This window comes from Copidosoma floridanum, unplaced genomic scaffold, assembly GCF_036245765.1.
Source record: "Copidosoma floridanum isolate Cflo_tuat_1 unplaced genomic scaffold, Cflo_Japanese_pri ptg000008l, whole genome shotgun sequence".
NCBI lineage: Eukaryota > Metazoa > Arthropoda > Insecta > Hymenoptera > Encyrtidae > Copidosoma > Copidosoma floridanum.
The window spans coordinates 93,026-117,717 of NW_028321885.1; the positions used below are offsets into that span (position 1 = coordinate 93,026).

General features: G+C 33.9%; 1 protein-coding gene across 1 annotated transcript in view; it reads left to right on the top strand.

The window, feature by feature from the left end:
* The first annotated feature begins 498 nt into the window (after nucleotides 1-498).
* Nucleotides 499-24,692, top strand: part of LOC106642068 (uncharacterized) — a 145,194-nt gene continuing 121,000 nt past the window's right edge. Inside the window, exon 1 of the mRNA XM_014356707.2 lies at nucleotides 499-961. Within this exon, the coding sequence (XP_014212193.2) occupies nucleotides 716-961 (246 nt within the window). The 5' untranslated portion in view covers nucleotides 499-715. The remainder of the gene's footprint in view (nucleotides 962-24,692) is intronic.

Here is a 24,692-nt window from a genome sequence, read left to right on the forward strand (position 1 = left end):
TTATTTACTGACCTCTACCGATGGCAACGTGTGAGAGAGACAGATACATGCGTTCGATGTTGTGTCTCTTTCTACTTGTATCGCACATAAGAACAAGCAGTCTATTTTTTATATGGCTATGCTATTTCGCAGCTGTATTTCGTACCATGGGACTGCTGTGACTGTACCCTTACACTGTCCTTCGGAAGTTTCGATATTCGATTGCTTTTACACATAGAGAAATTATAGATAGAGTAGGCATTAGGCAAGCCACCGATTCTTCCGTAAGTGGCAGCGTTAACACGATAAAAAGAGATGTAACATTGAGCTACCTTTCTATCTCTTTCTGTGCTCGCTGCTGATTGGCTGATGTTTTACGTATATGTAGGCATAGGCAATCTGTAGCGACCACAGAGAGAGATAGAAAGGTAGCTCGATGTTGCATCTCTTTTTAACGTGTCAACGCTTGCACTTCCAGGCTTGCCTACTCTATCTATAATATCTCTATGCTTTTACATGATAGAAAATGCCAAAGGATCATGTGACTACGTCATGTGATAAAAGCAAGACGTCAGGTGCCAAGACCGTCTGGTCCCACTGATAGAAACGGTAGGAATTATTAAAGAAAGTATTACCAGTCGATCCAATTCGGTTTCACGAGGCTGTGTAAAGCATTCATTTGATATTCTCACCAATAAAGCTTTCCGCTTCTCATCGTGCTGTAGTCTGACACAAAATGCGTGTGCCGATCATAGTTGTACTTCTGGCGAGATTTGCCTTTGCTGTGGCGACTAATAACGTACCAGTGATGCTTTGGTGCAGTAACTGCCAAATTTCCATGACTAATTTTGTCAACCCCTTGAATAAGATTTCCAGAGATGAGTTTGAAGGCATTCTGAAGATAGTTAGCAAGGCTAGGCTTCCCATCCTGGTCTTTCTTAAAGACAACTTCTGTGTAGATGACGTGAAGCGACACCAGCAGGTAATGTCATCCGTTTTTGTGCCATACGTGTTTGTGATAAATCACGAGTTATATATTGTTCTTAAAATTGGAACATTACATTTATGTTTTATCTTTACCAAGAAAAATGCAAAAATATAGGCGGTAAGACTACTGGGCCACCTAAATCCATTAACTTACTACCTTGTGATTCTTAGTTTCATAAGAGTATCCATAATTCATAAAGGCTGGTACGTTTTAACCATCACTTGATGAGATGAACTTCAAATTAAGTTATTTGAAAAGTTGGTTAATTTCTTGAATAACTTAAAACAAGTATTTAAAGCATTTTTTCTATGAAGTATTTTTTTCTTTATTTACGTTCAATTCTTAATAGTGGAAAATTAAACCAGTATTTTGACATGATTGCATGTGTCTTTTTGTATGGATTAGACACTCATTAATTAGATTAGTTCTGACACAGCTAGAAAGAAAGCTCAAACAACTGTTTGGCATAAGAAGAATTGTGTTTGATTTTGTCTGCTTAATCGAAAGCTAAACTATCGTATCTTACAACTTAGTAGAAATGCCGTATCTTACCCCCAGCTGTCAAGTTTTGAGTGATGTTATAATCACTGTTTTATTACTATTCAAAATAAGTAACATGAAGACGTGATACATATGTACATCTAGAAATAAAGTGGATTGCTGTATTATCTGAACATGACAATGTTGAATTCATTTTTTTTAATTTTCATCGCGGAGATACAGCAGATTTTTAGTTCCCTCAATGATTGTGGTCAGGTAATAATTATTGCTTGATTTCTACAGTGGTAAACAAACTTGACCCTTGATTATTCACTGAAAAAATTATGCCTTTCCCCTCTCTTATGATCATTATAACAAGAATTTTTATAGCCTGTATCCTCTAGAGGATATTACTACTTAAGAGGCATAATGTCTCAAATTTCTTGTTCTAATAAAAATCTGTGGACAATATTCATCATAATCATTTAAGGTTATATCGATTAGCATTCAAATAAAATATATCATGAGGGTTATTGGGTTTAGCATCATAATTATAATCTTATATAGCATTTGAATTCCAGATAGCTAGCTTTGTTGTGTCTAAAAAATAGAGCAAATAATTTTGTTCTATAGCAGGGGCATAAAACTCACGACTAGGCTTACTTGTCTGTAATAATCATTCAAGTTTTAAATAGAACAAACTGTATGTGTGTATTTGTCTGTACATTGTCTCTTTTGTCTTATTGTTTGTGTTTGGGCTTGATTTACTTCATATATTTGCCATATCAAATCTTATTTTGTTTTTAAATCTGAATACTTGAAAACTAATAATTCAAGGCACCGTTGATTCTCACTGCTCCGACAGCGCGCCTATGTATTACACCACAGAGCCAGGTCCTGTTTCCTTTACTCTCAGATTGCACTGTAGCATCTGGAAGCAGCGTTGGCCGCGATGGTCAAAAGTTTGCTGCCACCCGAAAAGAAATGTGCCGTAGCTTGCCTGACTGCCTGTGCAGGACCTGCACAGGCAAGATAGGCATTTTATGCATATGTGAGTTCAGGCTGTGCACAGTTCCTGAACAGGTCCGGTGCTCTTGCCTGAACTGACATCAACTGTCTGCTACTACAGTATAGTCTTAACCTTTTTTTCAATTAATCTTAAATGGAGCAGAACCATAATTCTTGACGAAAGACGCAAAATAAAGATAGAAAGTCAATTATTCGTAAAAGAAAAATTTCGGAAAAAAGAAAACCATACAGATTTAATGGAAATAATGAAAAAAAAAAGCTTAACTTACAGATAATATTAGTGAACACTCAGCTGTACAGTTTGATAAGCAAGAAATTTAGAGCGATATTCAGCAAGAAATTTTTGAAGAATTAAACACAACTAATGACAGTGTAAGAAAAAAAAAAAAAAATCAACTGTCTGCTGCTACAGTATAGTCTTAACCTTTTTTCCACTTAATGTAAAACGGAGCAAAACCATTATTCTCGACGAAAGACGCGAAATAAATATAGAATGTAAATTATTCGTAAAAGAAAAATTTTGGAAAAAAGAAAATCATACAGATTTATTGGAAATAATAAAAAAAAGCTAAACTTACAGATAATATTAGTGAAAACTCAACTGTACAGTTTGATAAGCAAGAAATTTAGAGCGATATTCAGCAAGAAATTTTTGAAGAATTAAACACAAATAATGACAGTGCGTAAGATAAAAAAAAAAAAAAAAAAAAAAAAAAAAAAAAATAACAAATAAACAAGTGTCAATATTGATAAAGTTCGTGATTTGTATGTACAACTTCGAGTGTTTTATTGCAAATAGCCACATGGATAAAATTTAAAAAATATTGCAATATCACATTCCCAGCTTACCTGTATCGCATAAGACTTTACTGAAATCAACTACTCTGTTTAAAAACATTTTTTTATGTAACATAACCTTACTATTTAATTGTGTAAAAGTCAATTCAGGACTAGATTATATTTGTCCAGGTTGCCTGAGCTAAGGCTGCCTGTGCAGGAGCCTCAGCAGGTCCTGTGCACATCGTTGGATAAAATTCCATTAATGCCTGAGCAGGTCCTGCGCAGGCAGCTCAGGCACCTGTCCAGGACCTGTTCAGTGCCTGAACTCAATTTCTGTTCGGGCAACCACAACCTTCAGAGCGCTTCATTGACTCAGCGCCACCACTGGCCCAGCTGTGAACTATCGCTGATGTATACATAACATGATGTACATACATGCATGTGGATAATTGGTGATTCGAAGGTATAGGTATGCATGCATGCACTATTGCACTGTCAGGCACTATGCACATTGTCACAAATAACGTGAAGTGTCAAGTTCAGGGCCAAAATGATTAAACTAAACCACTGAGCGCTAACTGGCTCCTTGGCTTAGTTTTTTTCTTCATAATACACGTACTAGAAAATTGTTTACTTCTCAGTTAATGTCTGAGCTGATAAATTTGGTGACAGTAATGACAAGTTTAATTGCCAAGAAGTACATGCCAAACTACTAAGAGCTTTTACTCAGCTCTCAAACTGGACAACTAGCTTTCGACTAAGCTGGCATTTTTCATGAGTAGATAGTTTTATATTTAGTAGCCAAGAATCACGAAAAAAACCACTAAGAGCTCACTAGCTCTTAAGAATAGTGGTGTATGGGACTAAAAACTGACTGACTAGCTTTTGACCAAGCTGGCATATTTGATAAGTATAATTGTAAATTTATCGGCCAAGAAGCCCAAACTAAACCACTGAGAGATAACTGGCTCTCAAGAGTTTAGTGGTGTATGGGACTGGTAACTGGCTAACTAGCCTTTGACTAAGCTGGTTTATTTGATAAGTTAATAATATTAAATTTATCGGCCAGGGAATCCAAACTAAACTACTAAGGTATAACTAGCTCTCAAGAGTATAGTGGTGTATAGGACTGCTAACTGGCTAACTAGTCTTTGACTTGGTTAAATTATTTAATGGGTAAGTAATTTTAAATTTTTGGGCCAGAAAGCACAAACTAAACCACTGACAGATAACTGGCTCTCAAGAGTTTAGTGGTTTATGGGACTGGTAACTGGCTAACTAGCCTTTGACTAAGCTGGTATATTTAGGGAGTGAGTAATCTTAAATTTTTGTGCTAAATAATATTAAATTTATCGGCCAGGAAATCCAAATTAAACTACTAAGATATAACTAGCTCTCAAGAGTATAGTGGTGTATGGGACTACAAACTGGCTAACTAGTCTTTGACTTGGTTAAATTATTTGGTGGGTGAGTAATTTTAAATTTTTGGGCCAGAAAGCACAAACTAAACCACTGAGAGATAATTGGCTCTCAAGAGTTTAGTGGTGTATGGGACTGGTAACTGGCTAACTAGCCTTTGACTAAGCTGGTTTATTTGATAAGTTAATAATATTAAATTTATCGGCCAGGGAATCCAAACTAAACTACTAAGATATAACTAGCTCTCAAGAGTATAGTGGTGTATGGGACTGCTAACTGGCTAACTAGTCTTTGACTTGGTTAAATTATTTAATGGGTAAGTAATTTTAAATTTTTGGGCCAGAAAGAACAAACTAAACCACTGAGATCGAAGTCACTCTCAAGAGTAAAGTGGTTCATGGGCCTACAAACTGGCCAGAAAGCTTTTGACGAAGCTGTAATACTTGATGAGTAAGTAATCTTTAATTTTTGGCCAGGAAGCACAAACTAAACCACTGGGAGATAACTGGCTCTCAAGAGTTTAGTGGTGTATGGGACTGGTAACTGGCTAACTAGCCTTTGACTTGGTTCAATTATTTGGTGGGTAAGTAATTTTAGATTTTTGGGCCAGAAAGCACAAACTAAACCACTAACAGATAACTGTCTCTCAAGAGTAAAGTGGTTCATGGGCCCACAAACTGGCAAGCTAGCTTTTGACTCAGTTGAATTATTTAGTGAGTTAGTAATTTTTAATTTATGGGCCAGAAAGCACAAACAAAACGACTGAGATCGAAGTGACTCTCAAGAGTATAGTGGTTCATGGGCCTACAAACTGGCCAGCTAGATTTTGACAAAGCAGTTATACTTGACGAGTAAGTAATCTTTAGTTGTTGGCCAGAAAGCACAAACTAAACCACTGAGATGGAAGTGACTCTCAAGAGTAAAGTGGTTCATGGGCCTACAAACTGGCCAGCAAGCTTTTGACGAAGCTGTTATACTTGATGCGCAAGTAATCTTTAATTTTTGGGCCAGGAAGCACAAACCAAGCCACTGAGATCGAAGTAACACTCAAGAGTTTAGTGGTGAATGGGACTAAAAACTGGCTAACTTGCCTTTAACTTAGTTGGTTTATTTAATGAGTTAATAATACTAAATTTACGTGCCAGAAAGCACAAACCGAACCACAGACAGATAACTGGCTCTTGAGAGTAAATTGGTTCATGGGCCTACAGGCTGGCCAGCTAGCTTTTGACGAAGCTGTTGAATTTGATGAGTAAGTAATCTTTAATTTTTGGGGCCAGGAAGCACAAACCAAGCCATTGAGAGATAACTGGCTCTCAAGAGTATAGTGGTGTGTGGGCAAAAAAACTGGCCAGATAGCTTTTGACTAAGCTGGCATTTTTGTAAGCAGATAATTTAAGTTTTGTTCTTTTAAACGCATTAAGGCTGGCAGTAAAAATTCTTGCATATGTCGGCAGACAGCAAAATCAAACTATTCGAAGCTACCTGGCCTTACTGTTTAATTCGTAGTTTCTTCAATGCATGGGTCTCTAGATCTTATTACGGCAGCCAGTGACTATATTACATGGTATTAATATTCTTAATATCCGCATTAACGTACTACGAAGATATTACTGCATACTTTTAATGAAGGTCAACAAGAACTCTCTTTTTATAGCTTCGGTTATTATTATATAAATAAACATACACAATAATACAGAAAGTTTCAATATCGTCATATATTTCGTTGTACTTTTTTTGTGAATACAGATAATTGATCCATTGATTTTTCTTATTATATTTATACAGTATGAAAGTTTTTATGTTTTTTTAATTATTATTCTGATCATATTAAAAAAAATATTTTTGAACTTTTAAATGTATTTTTTTGTGCAGTATAGTCAATAATACATCAAAGTAGTCTTTTTGTTAGTTGAAATAATTTTAGATGTTTAAATTTTTATGAAAATTTTTAATCTTTTTGATAAACTACAAAAATGATATTGAGATAGTTTTAACTGTTAATTTAATTTATTGAAAAAGCTATCGATGACAAGTGGCTAGTTTGGTTTTTTTTAACAAAAAATAATTTTGGAAAGTAAAATTTTTTCATAATTTCTTAAGCCACTTTCGTGATTTTGTAATATGTTGACGCTTCTTTTTTGATTATCGATAACTGCATAGACACAATATTTCTGTTTTAAGACTATTAATAATATTGACGGAACAAATCATTGTATGTATTTTAACGTATTAAAAATAATATTAATTAAAAAATTTGTAGGTAGATAAGTAATATTGATATATTATTTGCTAAAAAAATGATTGTAATAAAACAAAATATAATTTTCAATGCAACATAAATTGACGATTTCTCTCTGCGTTGACAGGGTTGAGACTGTCATTTAGTTTACAAAATTTATTTTATTAACTCTAATCGTTGAACGAGACGTATTTTATTAATCAGTAAACTAAATGCCCGCATTAAAAATTTTTGATTATATTGCAGTTCTCGCTTGGGATAAATAAGATGTGTAGTTTCTGCCAGCCTCTAAGATACGTCCTAGTTCAAATAATAGTATTCTTTTTATATTCCGATTGAACTATTTACATAATTTATCTTAGCGCTCATCAGAAGCAGTGCATCTTATTTTTCCCATACAAAAATGATTCTTTTTTTGTTTACCTCATTATCAGTAGAAATCATTTTATTAAATTTGCAATACTTAAATATTTAACTACGTTTGTCATTGCGAATTATTCAGCCATATTAATTTTTGTTGTGGCGAGTTACTCAGCCATATATATTGCGGCGAATTGCTCAGCCATATAACTAACGGCGAATTACTCAGCCATACAATTTGCAGCGAATTTTTGAGTCACATGCAGAGTAGCACATTACTCTGTATTAATATTTCTGAAATGTTTGTAGCTCAGTAGTCGATGTTTTATATGCAAGTATATCTACTTTTGTAATAATTTCACAATCATTCGCATAAAGCACAAACCAAAGAATGTAATGCAATATTATTTCTTTCAATACATTTTTTATGTGAAAATCTTCTGCAAGTACTACATTGGAATTCTGTGCATTCAGGATTTGTAAAATCAGTGCGTCTTGAGAAACAAAATTGACAAGTGAACTTCATGCATTCTGAACTTACGAGCAGTAGTTTAGCTATTCTCATCCTGAATTGATGAGGATCAAAATTTATATGAAATTTTTCTTTTTTTGCCTCACACTCCATATAGTCCATTATCAAAACACCACAGTTATAATTATCTTTTTGTGTGAATCTGCCTCTTCTGTCAACTTTTCTTATCCAGTTAGTAATTGAGTTCATATTATTTTTGCAATGATTTCTAGAAATTTCAAGATATTTTTCAAAATTATCTGCACACATTTTCATTTTTAATCTATTGCTTATGTATGGGGAATCCAAAATCATAGGATCATAGTGCGTCAATGTTCTGTTATTTACATCAATTTTCATGTAGCACCAATGATTTTGAAATTCATATGGTGCTAATATCACACCTGATAAATTTCCTTGTAAATGTAACATAAACCAATTATTGTCTGGTTCGTTATTTGACATTTCTACCAGAAGAATTTTTGTTACTTGAGTCGAAAGTACAGTTACATTGTATTTCTTTTCCAAATAAATTCCAAATGCATCTATCACGCTTCCCTCAATTGACCCATCATTTACATTTTTGCCAAATAATGTGAGGTATGAATCTGAGAATAGAAACAACTCATAATTTTTATTAAAATTCGAAGGTGGGTTTCCGTAAACGTCAATTTCACGGTAATCTCTGAAGGGGTGATTATCTATACTTTTATACCTCGCTACGGCAAACTGGAAATCATTTCGATTGTAATGTTGAATATCAAGTAGAAGTCCATTTTTCATTAGGACAGTGTTTCTTAGATCATTTAAATTTCCACTTTGGCTTTTACTGGGATTCATAATTTGATCGGTTTTTTTATGAAAAGTCGGTTGGCTTACTCTTAATATTTCTTTATTATTGTCTACTCCGATATTTTTTATTTTCATACAATTTGCAGATTTTATAGTCATCTTATCGACTGTTATTTTCAAATTTAATAAACTATCTGATTGTGATTCTTGATTGTTGCAATGCTGTAGCACTTTGCGCACGTCGTATTCACATTCTGTTACGGAGCGATCACTTACATAAGCATTGTCATCGGTAACTTTTTCTAATTTCATGATTTTACAAGGTTTTGCCAAATAAATTTCATCTTGAGTATTTTTTTGATTAGCTTCATTATTGAATGAAAAAGAGCTCTCATAGAATATATCATGATTTAATTCCGTGTATTTTGATGAATAAAAAGTTTCGAAAACTTTTGATTCATGTAAAATGGAATCTGTTATTTTTACATCTCCATAAAAAAGATTGTCGTCGTCTGAATTTCTTTTAGAACTTTTCAATTTTTTCTTCTTCATAAACATTCGATCAATCATTTTTTCATTTGGTTTAAACTTACACAATCCACCTTGGTCTTTTATGTACTGTGCAGCTAACATAATTGCACGGGTTGATTCATAGTTTAATCTTGATCTGAGGTCACTTTTCTCTAGAAATAGTTTACTCCATGTTCTTTCATGTGTTAAATTTGATTTAGGAATACACAAGACATTAATGGCAAAATTTGCTAGATTGACAAATGTACAATTATCATGACCATTATGTTATTTAATCTCGTTCCAGAAAGAGTCTGTGTCACAAATTTTAATTTTTTTAATTATATCACATTTTGGTAAATTCATCCACTCTTGATTTATTTTATCTTGCAGGTCTATATCTTCTGAATCAATAATTACTCGATAAGTTGGGAAAACGTCACAGAGGGTTGGATATTTTTCGTGAAATCTATGATTTAAGGCATTATTTGGATTGAAACACATCATATTAAATGTAATAGAATCACTGAGTTTAAATCTTTTCTGCATCTGTAGACATAGGTCGACATAAAATTCTAAACAAGACTGTTTAAAAAGGCGTTTATTATCTTCAGTCAATAAAGATGATTTCAGAAAATCTTCAGTATTTTTACCAATACGTATATCCGTAACACATTTATAGTTATTTCGATCCAATATATCGATACGATCGATCGAGTATTCCGTAGCATGTTTTTTTACATAGTGATTGTTCATAAACAGCTTCAGATAGTCTAAATAAACATTCAAGACTTCATTACCATCTTCTGGAACTGTAAATTTTTCTGTTTATAAATTTTACTAATCGTGACAGAGCTCCTTCTAGGAACATATAATGTGCCCTTAGAGTATCATTAGTCGGCAGTTTTAGTATATTATCTACTTCTATAAAGTGATCCTTATCCTTCGAATTAATCAACTCATTTCTAAAGAAATTTGTTAATGCTGGCCATCTTCTAAGGATTCGCAGGATGCATTGATACAGTGATAGCCAACGCGTTTGACAAGGACGTAATGCTTGTAAAACTGGCAAGTCCAAAATTTGTTGTATTATTCTAAACTTCCGAGACCTTTTTGAGCTTTTTGACATGTAGTTGTAAATTAAATTCACTAAAGACGTACAATCAGGTGATAATGTAGCAACGGCATCACGAGCACACAAATGTTCTATGTGACAAGCACATTTTGCTGGAATAATGTCAGGTATAATATCTTTAAATCTTGATAATACGGAGTTATGCTCGCCTATCATCACATTAGTACCATCCGATGAAAAAGAAATGATATTTGAAATGTCGATTCCTGCAACTACAAACGATTGAACAATCAATTCGTATAAATGTTCAGCATTTGCAGATGTTTTTACATCGTCATCATATACAAGTAATAAATCCCACAATGTGTCGACTATCTTTTCTTTTTCTTCATCAAAGTATCTAACATTTATGCATATGTATTTATCAACAGTATTATCCGTAGATTCATCTACCATTATAGAAAATTTTCTATTCTGCAAAATTTTAATTAGTCGTTCCTTATGCGCAGGCGAAATATTATGTACTACAATATCTCTTACGCGCTTTCTGGACATTGAAATTTTTTGGAGCGTTGGAGAGTCAGGAAAACAGCTTTTGAAAAATTCTTGTATCTGTTCAGTTTGTAGAAATGATAAATTTAAACTGACACACGCTCCAGCAATACGTAGTTCTGCTTCAGCTATTTCGCGTTTTTCTTCTTTTTTTTTTTTTTCATTAGTATTTTCAATATGTTTCACAGACAACAAATGTTGATCAACTTTTCTGATAGATATTTGTTGTTGGCAATCCAAACATTGAGCTGTGTCATTTTCTTTATTGATTTCGATTCGATCACGATTATTTTTAAAGCTTCTTAAGTCATCTAAATCATGATCATTGCTAGAAGAAGATGTCATCTGAACGATTTTTTCAACACTTTCATCATTTTCTATTTTTCTATTTTCTACCCCAGCACACTTATCAGATTTATATGTCATGGCTTTTCCAAACTGGTGATTTGTCAAAGCCGTGTCATATTCTACATGTTCTATTAGGTCATCCGTTTCCATAAGATTTTCATTTGAGTTACAATTTAAACTTTTATATTTGTCAAAATCTTTCATAGGGTATAATGTCTCTTTGCTTCTCTTCACTTGTTCTTCCAATTTTTTCTTCAAATTCTCATTGTGTGAGATACAATTGTTATGTTTATGGATGTTATTGGTTTTAGGATAAAATGTGATACTGCAAATTTTACAACGTGCAAGTCCGGTATTTAAATCTTGCTCTAGCCAGTAAGAGTAGCGTTCATCCTCTTCCCACTTTTTTTTGTACAAATAAAATAATTCATTTTTTTTATGATCGCTTGTAAAGAATCGAGAATATTTCTCATTCGTATCTCCTGTAGACATGCTGTTATCTAGAAATAATTATTGTGAAAAATTACGAAAATTACATTCTAATAATTTTAAATAAGAAAACAAAAAAATTTCACAAAATAAAGTTTTATAGAGTTAAAAAAAAAATTGTGTATAAGCGATACATTTTATTTTAACATACCCCCGTTGAAAGACGATATTTTTTGATTGATAACAGAGAAAAAAAGTGCTGCATTCCTCCCATGTAAAAGGTAAAATTCTTAGCTTAAAGAAATAGTATATTGCGCACCAAGGGAAGAAAGAATTGCATTTACTCATGGTTATGAGTTGACATTCTAGACAATCGCGAGGGTGGAAAATACCCGAGAGATGACGCATGACTTTTTTTTCCTATTTATCTTTTCATATGTACTTATGTATGTACAAACACATACGTAGTATATAATATGTATACGACAACTTAACCTTCGAAAACAAGAAAAAAACGCTGTATCTTAAAAGTAAAGCAAAGTTGGCCAAAAATAACAATTTCTACGGGTTTCCTAAAAAAAATCTATATGATCGAGGAGCACAAATATAGAGGGGTTAGACTATACACAAACATAACCTCAATTTTTTTTTTAACAGTATCTTAAAAAAGAATGACTTTTAAGTTCGCAACGTTGCATGCAACGAAAACTGAAAATTTTTTTTTTTTTTAATTATCAAGTTTTGACTATTGCAAACGCTTCTAATACATATAAGAAGCATTCACGGCGAATTCAAAACCAATTACAGTTACGGCTGAGGAGATATAAGCATTTTAAGATTGAAATGATTTTGAGCAAAAAATAAACATTGTTTCGGCTCAAAAACGCTCTAAATAATTAACTAATGACCCATAGAAGCATCTCCAATACAAAAACAACGTATTAGGCGCTTTATTTTAGCCAAAACCATAACCTCAAGTAAAACAATATAGAAGAGTGTCTTAAATTAACCTTAAAAATGACTTAAAGTAGTAATTTCAAATTTAAACCAGGTCAATAAGGATATTTTTAATAGATACCTCATACCGATCGGTACTTACTACCAATAAATGACATAGATTCAAGAAATTCATGTTGAACTAAAAAGTTTTTATTAATAAAGTCAATTACGTTCGTAACTGTCCGTCATAGACGCAGGAGTTCATGAAGCGAAAATTGAACCCTTCTGTCTGCGCCACTGGATTTTCACTTAGAAAAATTCCTTACTACCTTTAACACTTAGGCACACATTTATGATCACTTTTGGAGGGCCAGAAACATAACCTCGAATTGGAAAAAATTCCGAAATCTAAAATATCACGATAAGCGTGGCTTAAAAAATTTATATCTCGGCTTGGGCCACTAGAATCAAGTTCAAATAAAAATAGTTGATTTTCTAGGAGTGTAGACTACGTTTTAACGTAAATTTCAGAGGCCGGAATCGATATGGCTTTGATTGATTGCGCGTTTATGTCGCTCGCCTCATGAACAGGTGGTAGAAAAAATCATCCCAGTTTTTCTGGGCCAGTGAGATTTCAATAAAAAAAATTTCTAACTATTCTTAACACTCAAGCACCCATATCTGATCATTTTTCGAGGGCCGGAAACATAACCTCAATTTGGAAAAAATTCCTTAATCGAAAATGACCCGTTCATGAGGCGAGCTACATAAACGCGCAATCACTTGGAGCCTTATCGATTCCGGCCTCTAAAGTTTGCTTTAAATCGTAGTTTATACACGTAGGAAGTTAACTATTTTTATTATTACCTGATTCTAGTGGCCCAGGCTAAGAGATAAATTTTTAAGCCACGCATATCGTGATATTTTCAATTAGGGAATTTTTTCCAAATTGAGGTTATAGTTCCGGCCTTCAATAAGTGATTAGATATGAGTTTTCGATTGTAGAGAATTGTGAGAAATTTTTTTTATTGAAATACCAGTGGCCCAGAAAGATTGGGATGATTTTTTCTACCATTTGTTCATGAGGCGAGTGACTTAAACGCGCAATCAATCAAAGCCATGTCGATTCCGGCCTCTGAAATTTACGTTAAAACGTGGTCTTCACTCCTAGGAAGTCAACTATTTTTATTTGAACTTGATTCTAGTGGTCCAAGCCGAGATATACATTTTTTAAGCCACGCTTATCGTGATATTTTCGATTTCGGAATTTTTTCCAATTCGAGGTTATGTTTCTGGCCCTCCAAAAGTAATCATAAATGTGTGCCTGAGTGTCAAGGGTAGTAAGTAATTTTTTTAAGGGGGTAGTGTCACAATATATAGTCAATGCGTGCTCCGAAATACATTATGCATTCCGAAACAGACAGTGACAATAAATATGGCAACGCCGCATGAGGCGAAAACCCTCTGTATATCTATATATACGTATAAGTATAGATACATTCGGAGGTTATATTGTACGTAAACATTGAGTTGGTGGTGAAATATCCGTAAAAAATGTCTGAACGTTTTCGTTTACCAAATGGGAGTAATAAATATCCTCTCCTTCAAGTCATTTAACAGTAAGAAACCTCTGGTGACGAAAAATAAAAAAGTATTAACTAAGATAATAAAGTTTATGCAAGACAAGTATAAAATGTAATTAATAATATTTGTATAATGGTCTGAATGTAAAAATTTAAATAACTATTTGTTCATTTTATAAATATTACATATTTATTCGATCATTGATTAATTATTTTCTGCAATTATAACCTCTTTTATTTCCATGTATCCATAAATGAAACATTTTTACGCCTGCACGTATGCACATATGTATACAAAATGCCGATAATGCAGATTCCCTTTGACACTATAACAAGACGTTGCAACATCTTCACGGATCTTTAAGTACACACTTTTAATTCGTTATAACTAAAGAACGGTGAAGCTTCGGATGCTGTTTGTATAATACGATGTTTAAAACATATTATTTTACATTATATTTTAATTTCAACAAAGTCTTAAATTTTTTTTAGTCGTAATCAGTAAAACACTCTTTCTCTCATAAGAGTACGTGTTAAATGGGTAATTTATTTCTCGAGAACGGTGAAGCTAGGATGTCTGAAAATTTAATATGTTATTCTACGCATAATTGTTAGTTTATACAAATTTTTTCAAGGCGTTCCTAAATTTTTTAATTTTATGACACTACCCCCTTAAGTGAAAATCCAGTTGCGCAGACAGAAGGGTTCAATTTTTTCTACCGCCTCATGAACTCCTGCGTCTATGACGGACAGTTACGAACGTAATTGACTTTATTAATAAAAACTTTTTAGTTCAACATGAATTTCTTGAATCTATGTCATTTATTGGTAGTAAGTACCGATCGGTATGAGGTATCTATTAAAAATATCCTTATTGTCCTAGTTTAAATTTGAAATTACTACTTTAAGTCATTTTTAAGGTTAATTTAAGACACTCTTCTATATTTTTTTACTTGAGGTTATGGTTTTGGCTAAAATAAAGCGCCTAATACGTTGTTTTTGTATTGGAGATGCTTCTATGGGTCATTAGTTAATTATTTAGAGCGTTTTTGAGCCGAAACAATGTTTATTTTTTGCTCAAAATCATTTCAATCTTAAAATGCTTATATCTCCTCAGCCGTAACTGTAATTGGTTTTAAATTCGCTGGAAATGCTTTTTATATGTATTAGAAGCGTTTGCAATAGTCAAAACTTGATGATTTAAAAAAAAAAAAATTTTCAGTTTTCGTTGCATGCAACGTTGCGAACTTTAAAGTCATGAAAAAGTACGAATAAAAAAATTTTTCTTTTGTATCGACGCCTCGTACAAGTCTAGTCTTATTCACATTTTCTCATTTAAATTAACATTGCAAACCTTTGAATGACAATTGTTAACTGAATTATGTGAATATTCCTAACCCTAAAGTTATTTTGAATACTCATTAAAAATAAAGATTGATATTTAAACACAAGAAACTATTAAAGTAAAAGCTACACATAAAACATCAAGAATTACCCAAAACTTTTAGTACCTACTTACTCAAGTGATGAGTTACACAGAAAATTTAAAAGAAAATTTTTCACTTTATTTATACTTATATTGCACGATACCTGAAAGCTCAAACTCACGACAGCTCGGCTTTACAAAATCACACGCTTGGGATTAAAATTTCCACGAAATACAATGTAATTCTTTCTATACTCAGACACGTGATCGATTTAATTGAATTTTCGTCGCATAAACTTATAGTCGATACAGCAAAAATAATACGGTCCTTCATTAACTGTTACGTTTATTAACAACAGTATACCTACACATATATATGTTGTTTGTAAACTGTAGGTTATTTTTTTTCTTCAATTGATTTAAACGAGTGGCTATATATATAACGTTAAATCTATATATATGTACACACATATGTATAAATAGATTTAATTTAATGTTTTGAGCCTAAAGTAATGATTATAATTATCACTATTTAATTAATTTAATTTTAAATATCGATGAAAATAGCCAGGGCGCCATGCAAAAAAGCAGAGATGAGTAGAGAGATTGCTAACGCCAATGCTACGGCGTGAGACAACTTTTTTCCACTGATCGGGGCGACCCGCCGCGGCCAGCCGTCGAACCAAGGCGCACATTTTTCGAGAGTGCGAGACTCGTATCGAAGAGCGTGCGCCTACAAGAAGAGAAGTGGATTCTGGTGGAAATGAGCATATAGGCTCACATTTTGGCGACACGTAGAAGGGGTATACCGAATGTGTGCCTACGAGGAGAGGAGTGGAAATGTTGACTATAGCTATATATCTGAGCGCACAGCCAAAGCAAGCGACGACATGAGTTTTTCTCTTTTGACTGCAACCGAGTATATGCTATATATATTTAACTGACTCTTGCTCTCTCGCTCTTGCTTGAATGTTATCTATCAATCTTACATTCGATTAAATCGTGAAACCAAATGCTCATAATTATATGCACAGAATTTGATATCAAAACATGATTTTTTCCGTACGTTAATACTTAATTTGAAATCTAGTATTATTTTGAAAAAATGTTCAGCTAATTTTTTTAAGGATGGTAGTTCAGCTATAATTACTGGTTAATTTAAAAAAATTTTAGGTATAGCAGCTATACTTATTGTGTTGATTGAATATGTAATTTCAATGTCAATTACATACTGTTGGTTCTAGACCAAACTTTTAATTAGCGTATGTAAATATCAAAACCTTATACCTTTGAAAATTATGCAACAAAAATCTGAACAGTAATGAAAAACAGATCTTATATATCAAGTTAACTGTTACGTTACTTAAAATTTTTACCTGGTAGTTACAACCACTTGTCTCTTACATTATGAATTTTACCTAAAATTTTTTTATAACAAAAGACGGAAAATAAATGTTTAGGGAGTTTTATGTAAGTTTTCTTGTGCCTTCGAAGATTATGATTATTGTATAGATAGATAAAAATATCAATCAGAACAGCTTAATCATTTCTTAGAAAAAAAAAAATTAAAATTAATGAAAGTTATGTATAAGGATTTTTTGTCTCTTACTTTGGATGTTAATAATTTCTTGGGAGTTTTAAATGTAAGAATTATACTCATATCCTAAGAAATTATTTTATTATTATGAAATTCCGCAATGGCCATGCTAACGATAAGTATCAGCTTATGAAATTACTTAATATAATTAGTATTAAAAAAATGTATTTCGATGTATAGGGAAAAAAGGGTTTGTTAATATTATTTATAAATTTCAATAAAACATAAATAAAAAGAAAATAAACTAGAATGATGAATCACTTAAAAAAAAAAAATTTGCCGACAGTTGGAATCGATCCTCAGATAGCAAAACAAAAACAGTAGTGGCATAAGCCCTTACTAACTTAGCTATCGAAACTTCGAGGGCAGAAGATCTTAAAGTCACATATGTTCATCGATAACCTCCGGGGCTTGTCCTACAGTTCATAACAATTATGATGAGGAAAAATAATTAACCAGTGATTATAGCTAAACTGCCATCCTTAAAAAAATTAGCTGAACATTTTTTCAAAATAATACTAGATTTCAAATTAAGTATTAACGTACGGAAAAAAAAAATGTTTTGATATCAAATTCTGTGCATATAATTATGAGCATTTAGTTTCACGATTTAATAGAATGTAAGATTGATAGATAACATTCAAGCAAGAGCGAGAGAGCAAGAGTCAGTTAAATATATATAGCATATACGACTCGCGTGTGGACCGCCTTAGCGTACGGACGTCACGTTTACAGTGTCCGTGCTAAGGGCCGGGGTTTTTGTGGTTGCTGAAACTAAAAGATAACTTACTGAGTTGGAGACTATAAAAGGGAGACCGGCGAAGTGTAATTTGTAGAAAGGAGGTGAGAAGGGTCCAAGGATCTGCAAAAAGTGTCGCTCAAAGTAATATAGGTAATTGGAGGTTAGAAAGGTGCACGCGGCGCTGGTGTGAGTCTACACATTGTACTGTGAAAAATGAGCGGCAAGCAGGGAGAGAGTGCTCTTGAGACCCGCAATACGAGAAACAAAGGGCTAACAGAAGTGAAGAACTCTGAAAAAAAGGAGGCAAAGGTAACGATAAGACAGTCTGGTACAGAGAAAATGGCCGGGAAAAGCGTGTTAAGGCAGTCTACTCTCGATAACCAAGTCACAACGGATAGAAGAGCAAAGAACGTGGATTTTGAGTTTGATTGGAGAGAGGAGGCATGTTTGTGCCGCGCCGTGAGATTGGAGAGCGAGAAAGTAAGAGATGCATGCAGAGAGGAGCTGGACAAAGTACGACAAGAGAGGATAAAGATAGAGAGAGCAACAATTGATCTAAAAGAGCTGGAGATACAGGTAAACAAGCGGCTGGAGGACTGTGAGAAGAGGATAGAACATTGGGAGAACATCGAAGTGGCAAACAGCGAAGATGGCACGTCGAACGGTTCGAGCATGAAGCGGTCGGCGGGTTTGCAGTCATGCGGGGGCAGCTACAAAGGTGGTTCAACGTGGAGCATAACAACGGGTATGAGTGGCGTCAGCTTGTCTGATAGAGAGGTATTTAAAATGAAAAAACTTGTATACGAAAGGGAACGGGCAGATATAAGAAATAATATTATTGTTAAAGGGGCAGCGGGGTTAAGGCATGATGTAAAAAGCGGGGTAGAAAATTTTTTGTCAAAAGTAACGAATGGACGTGTACAAAAAGTTGTGAGTGTACGTATGAGTGGTTCAGTTATTGTTGTTAAGCTTGACAGTGTGGAAGAGAAAATGATTGTTATGAAAAATAAGTCCAGCTTAAAGGGAACTAGTATATACATAGAAAATGATATGTCATACGACGACAGAAAGAAACAGGAAATGATTGTAAAATGGGCAAAAGATAAAAAAGACAAAGGCTGGGAAGTAAAAGTGGGGCAGGGTAGGGTACTTGTTGGGGGGGTATGGAACAGGTGGGAGGATGTTGTAAAGTCAGAAGCCACAAATGCTGAAAATATCAATAATATTGGTGTTACACAGGGGGAAGGAGGTGATAAAGCGAAAGCGCACAGCAGACCAGGAGAGAAAAATCATTCTGTAAACGCGCCGAACATTGAGATAGTTGAAAGTAGCGGATTGGAGGTTAACAATAGGGAGGCACGGGATCTCAATAAGAATAATAAATTGACTGATCAACGAGGCTCTGAGCTTTCTAGCGATAAAACGATTTTAAATCTAAATAAAAATAAAAATAAGAATTTTTTAGAGTAGGGCAGAGACGGGGAAGCGGATGTAAGATTAGTGTAGGGGATAGAGGCTGTGTTGATTTAAATTCGGTATTGTTCTGGAATATTGCCGGTTTTCATAATAAAGATAAAGACTTCTGGAACTTCATAGAGGGGGCCGATTTTGTGAGTCTGTCCGAAACTTGGTTGGAAAAGAAGGACTGGGAAATTGTAAAACATAGGCTCTCTGCAGAGTTTACATGGGAAGCAGTTCATGCTATCAGAGAAAAGAAAAAAGGGAGGGCTAAAGGGGGTTTCTTAATTGGAGTTAGGAATAGGTGTTTAAGTGCAGGAAGCAAAATTGTGGAGATTGTAAAAGAGGGGCTGGTGAAGTCTACAATAATAAATGGGAGAAAAAATATTAATATTCTTTCAGTTTACAATACGGGTAATTTGGCTGAGCTTATTGAGGCACTAGAAAGCACGGATTTTTTAGATGAAAATTTAATAATTGGAGGGGATTTTAATATTAGAATAGGCGACTTAGATGCGGGGGCAGGGGGGGAAGATGATGGAGACGACACAGGTAGAAAAAGCAAAGATAAAGTAATTAGCAGAGAAGGGCATAAGTTAGTAGATTTAATAAACAACAAGGGATGGTATCTGTTGAACGGGAAATGGGAGGGTGACGAAGAGGGAGAATACACTTATATAGGAGCAAGGGGCAACTCCGTCATTGACTACGTGTTGGTAGGGTGTTTCTGGACTGATGAAATAGAAAAGTTTTGGATAGAGAGTAGAATAGATTCTGATCACTTGCCACTCAGGTTAAATTTGGTGGGTAATGTTATAGAGACAAAGAAGGTTCGCAAACGAGAGGAAGTAAAGAAAAATATTTATTTGTGGAATGATAAAAGTATATTGGAATATAAAAAGAATACAGAAAAATTCGAAAACACTGCTGGGATAGATTTAAAGGCTAAAGATATTTGGGAGTTAATAAAAGACAAAGTGTGTGGAGATATGATTAAAAAAGAAATGAGGATAAAAAATAAGAGATTAGGGGAGAAACGTTGGTGGGACAGAGAGTGTGGAAAAAAGAAAAGAGAGGTCAAAAAAGCCTTGATTGCATGGAGGAGGGGGGAAAACAATAAGGACAGTTACTTAAATATAAGAAAAGAATGGAGAAATCTATGCATTGGAAAAGAAAAGGAAGATAGAGAACGGGAAGAATTGGAGCTGAGAAGCATTAAAAATGTAAGTGAAGTCTGGAAGTTCTTAAATAAATTCAGGAATAAAAGAGAGGCCGTAGAAAATAATTTAAGCTTAGAAGGGTGGAAAAGTCACTTTAGAGTACTGTTAGAGGGTAAAGAAAAAAGGGTTTTGGGGGTTAAGGATATTTTAATGGACAATGAGAACGAAGTAGTGGGTATCAATGAAATGGAAATTAATAAAGCAATAGGGAAGCTGAAAAAAAAGAAGGCGGCAGGAATAGACAAGATCCCAAATGAAGCCTGGGTACATGCGGGTAAAGAGGTAAGGGACGCTTTGTGTGCAGTTTTATTTAAGGTATGGGAGGGGGACGAAATACCGGAAGATCGGAAGACGGCGATTATTGTACCCCTGTTTAAGAAAGGAGACAAAGACAAACCGGAAAACTACAGAGGAATTTCGCTTTTGCCGACTGCATATAAGGTGTATACTGAGGTGTTGAGGGGAAGATTGGAGAGGGAAATGAATGAAAAAGGGATTTTACCGGATGGACAGGCTGGATTTAGAAAAGGTAGGTCGACTATTGACAATATATTTATTTTAAATTATGTGATACAGAAAGCCAAAGAGGGTAAAGGAAAAGTATACGCCCTGTTCGTTGATTACAAAGCAGCCTTTGACACTGTAGATAGGGATAAACTGTGGGAAATCATGGAAAAAAAAGGGATTAGCAAGTATATAGTCAGCCGAATAAAAAACCTGTATGAAGAAACGAAGGTCAGGATCAGAGTAGGGGAAGAACTAACGGACGAATTCTGGGTGACAAAAGGTTTAAGACAGGGGTGTTTATTGAGTCCTATTTTATTTTGTATATACATCGCGGATTTGGAAGATGATTTCAGGGATAGGAACGTGGGGGGTGTAACGATTGGGAGGAATAGAATATGGTCATTAGCGTACGCAGATGATAAGGTATTACTTGCAACTAATAGAGAGGCTATGATTGACATGATGGGTACATTGAAAAGGTTCGCAAAGAAAAGGAAGCTGATCGTAAGCGAGGAAAAATCAAAAATATTAGTATTTAATAAAGCTAATAATGGCAAGAAAGAAGTGTGGAAATGGGACAAAGGGGAACTGGAAGAAGTAAAAAAGTTTAAGTACCTGGGGCTTAACTTTAATAGAGCAGGAAATTATAAAGATCATATAAATGAATTAAAAAGAAAAGGGATGGTGGCTGCAAAGAGAACATGGAGTTTGGGGGAAAGAAAATGCAAGGAGGATTTTGGGAGAAGGGCAATGCTTTATGAATATTTAGTGAAGAGTACTATGAGTTACGGGGCAGAAATTTTTGGATGGAAAGGGGCAAAAGAATTAGAAAAGGTACAGATGGATTATTTTAGGTGGGTTCTTAAACTAGACTTCTGCACTCCAAGGTACATAATAATGAGGGAACTGGACAGGAATTCATTGGGTTTGCAGTGGAGCATGAGAGCTTTAAATTATGAAGAAAAGATTTTCAATCAGAGTGAAGACAGACTTACAAAATCGTGCCTGGTAGAGGGGTTGAAAAAGGATACAAAATTAAAAACGAGTATGGAAAGGGAACAGTTCTTAAATAGCTTGGGACTAAGCGGGGTGGAGATAGAAATATTAAGAGATAAAGGGGAGAATGTCAATAGGATAGTATTTCAAAGACAAAAGGATATCGAAATGCAGATGATTGACAGTAAAATATATGCTTCCAAGTACAATAAGTTCTATAAAAAAGTTGAGCCGGTGGAATTACCGTTATATTTAAAGAGATACCAAAAACAAACATGTATTAGTGTAATTACAAGGGCACGATGTGGCAGTCTAGAAACAGGGAATAAGTATTGGTTAAAAGAAGAGGAGAAAACTTGTGTATTATGTAAGAAAGGGGAGGGAAATTGGGAACATATGTTGGAAAAATGCGAAAACTTAAATGTAGAAGAGGTACCTAAAGATATGAATTTGCAAGAAAAAATTTACTGGCTATTAAATGAAAATATAAACAATGCGGCGTTTAAGATTTTAAAAGCAATAACTAAAGCGTTCGATTCAGAAAAGAGGGGTAAAGAGGGAGGAGGGGGGGGAGAAAGATGAATAAAATCAAGTATGTAAACATCGAAAGGCGGCGAGCAAAAGTGTATGATATGTCATATAAGTATAAGGGGTAGATTCAGGAATAAGTCTAACTATGAGCATAAGAACATAAGGTTATGCGTGTGCATGTCAATATGAGATGTAAAAGTTACCAAAGCTTATAGAGTTAAGTGTTATTAATACTAAAAGAGATGTAATATAAAAGTATGGAGAATAGGATTAAGTGTAACAATGTAGTTTTTGTAATCTGAATATGATTTTGTAAAAATAATATTGTAATTGTAATTATGACACAGATATGTATGAGAGTCCGTTTTCTAGGCCTAAATAATGGCTGAAAACTAATAAATAAATAAAAAAATAATACTAAAAAATATATATAGCATATACTCGGTTGCAGTCAAAAGAGAAAAACTCATGTCGTCGCTTGCTTGGCTGTGCGCTCAGATATATAGCTATAGTCAACATTTCCACTCCTCTCCTCGTAGGCACACATTCGGTATACCCCTTCTACGTGTCGCCAAAATGTGAGCCTATATGCTCATTTCCACCAGAATCCACTTCTCTTCTTGTAGGCGCACGCTCTTCGATACGAGTCTCGCACTCTCGAAAAATGTGCGCCTTGGTTCGACGGCTGGCCGCGGCGGGTCGCCCCGATCAGTGGAAAAAAGTTGTCTCACGCCGTAGCATTGGCGTTCGCAATCTCTCTACTCATCTCTGCAAAAAAGAATCGAGAAAATTGGTGGTTCTTTACAACAATACGATATTTAGCATAAAATTTGAAGAAAAATACTTAAAATAAAATCCTACATCGTCGAATTACACAGAGATACGCAAAATTATTTTTTATTGCAAAATACACTTTAGAAAAGGGTTGTTTTCAGTTATTAAATATCTTGGAAAGTTTTGATTTTAGAGAAAAATGATAAGTTCAAAATTTGCTAATAAAATAATTTCATGTAAGGATGGAGTATACAATAAAATTAGAAAATTTTTTTTTCTACTGTTTCAATAATATATTACAAACTTCACAATCAGTATAACAACATTTCGCTTCGATTATAACAATGTATTTAATGTTAGTAATGATTATAAATACAAAAAATTGATAAAAGAGAATTTTTATTTTTTTTTAGCGAAAGTTGTATTTTGCAACTTAAACAATTGCAAAAATCTCAGTCAAATTTGCATACTTTCTTTTCTGACAAACGTCATGGGGTTTGTTATAAAAAAACACAAATTTAAAAAAAAAGTTCTCTAACTCACTCCAAAGCCGAGATACAAGAAATTGGTATTTTTTCTGCAATAATAGACTGATAGTCGAATTTTTTATTGCGAAAAATATTGTTTATTATCTTCATGTATTTTTGCATCACACTGCGAAAGCACTTTCTCAATTTGTTTAAAAGGAAGCTAGTGGAATGTCTTTTTTAAAGTAGCTTATTTTTCTTCATTTAAATATGAACATATTTAAATCTTGTACTTTTATTTCGAATGATGTATAGTAGGATTGTGAAACATAAGGTTTCATTGTATAGAATGTTGATTACGTTTTGTTTATAACAACGATGACATGGACAGCGAAGCCGAAATTGAATTACCTTTCATCTTCCAAAGTTTCAACATAAAAACAGAGCCAGGTAAGACACCGAATACGCATATATTAAAAATTATAAAAAAACGCATAAAATTAATACTTTTCTTCATATAAACTTACAGATACAATAATGGAGAGTAACATGGTTGCAGATGTGGCAGATAGGGGAACGTGCGGCGGAGGTGGGCACCTTTTTTTCATTATTTCACTGTGACAACAATTTTGAGTATTTTATTATTGTCCAAGCGTTATTGACACGGTAAGAACCTTAACTTTACCGTGCCATACTTTGCTAAACTTTAATCTATACATATTTATTTTTTTTATGCTGAAGAACGAGAACATCCAAAACTGCTCACTCGTGCCTCACCATAGGGTACGGGTGAGCAGGGGGTGGGGCGCGGATGGGCACGGATAAATAATGCACCCAGTATGAAAGTGTGTAGGTTATGAAACTGATCTTAAATCTAAGTTTATTTTGCAGTACTTACAGTATTCGTATTAAAAATATTGTAACAAATAATATAATATACATAATTTTTAAGTATTAA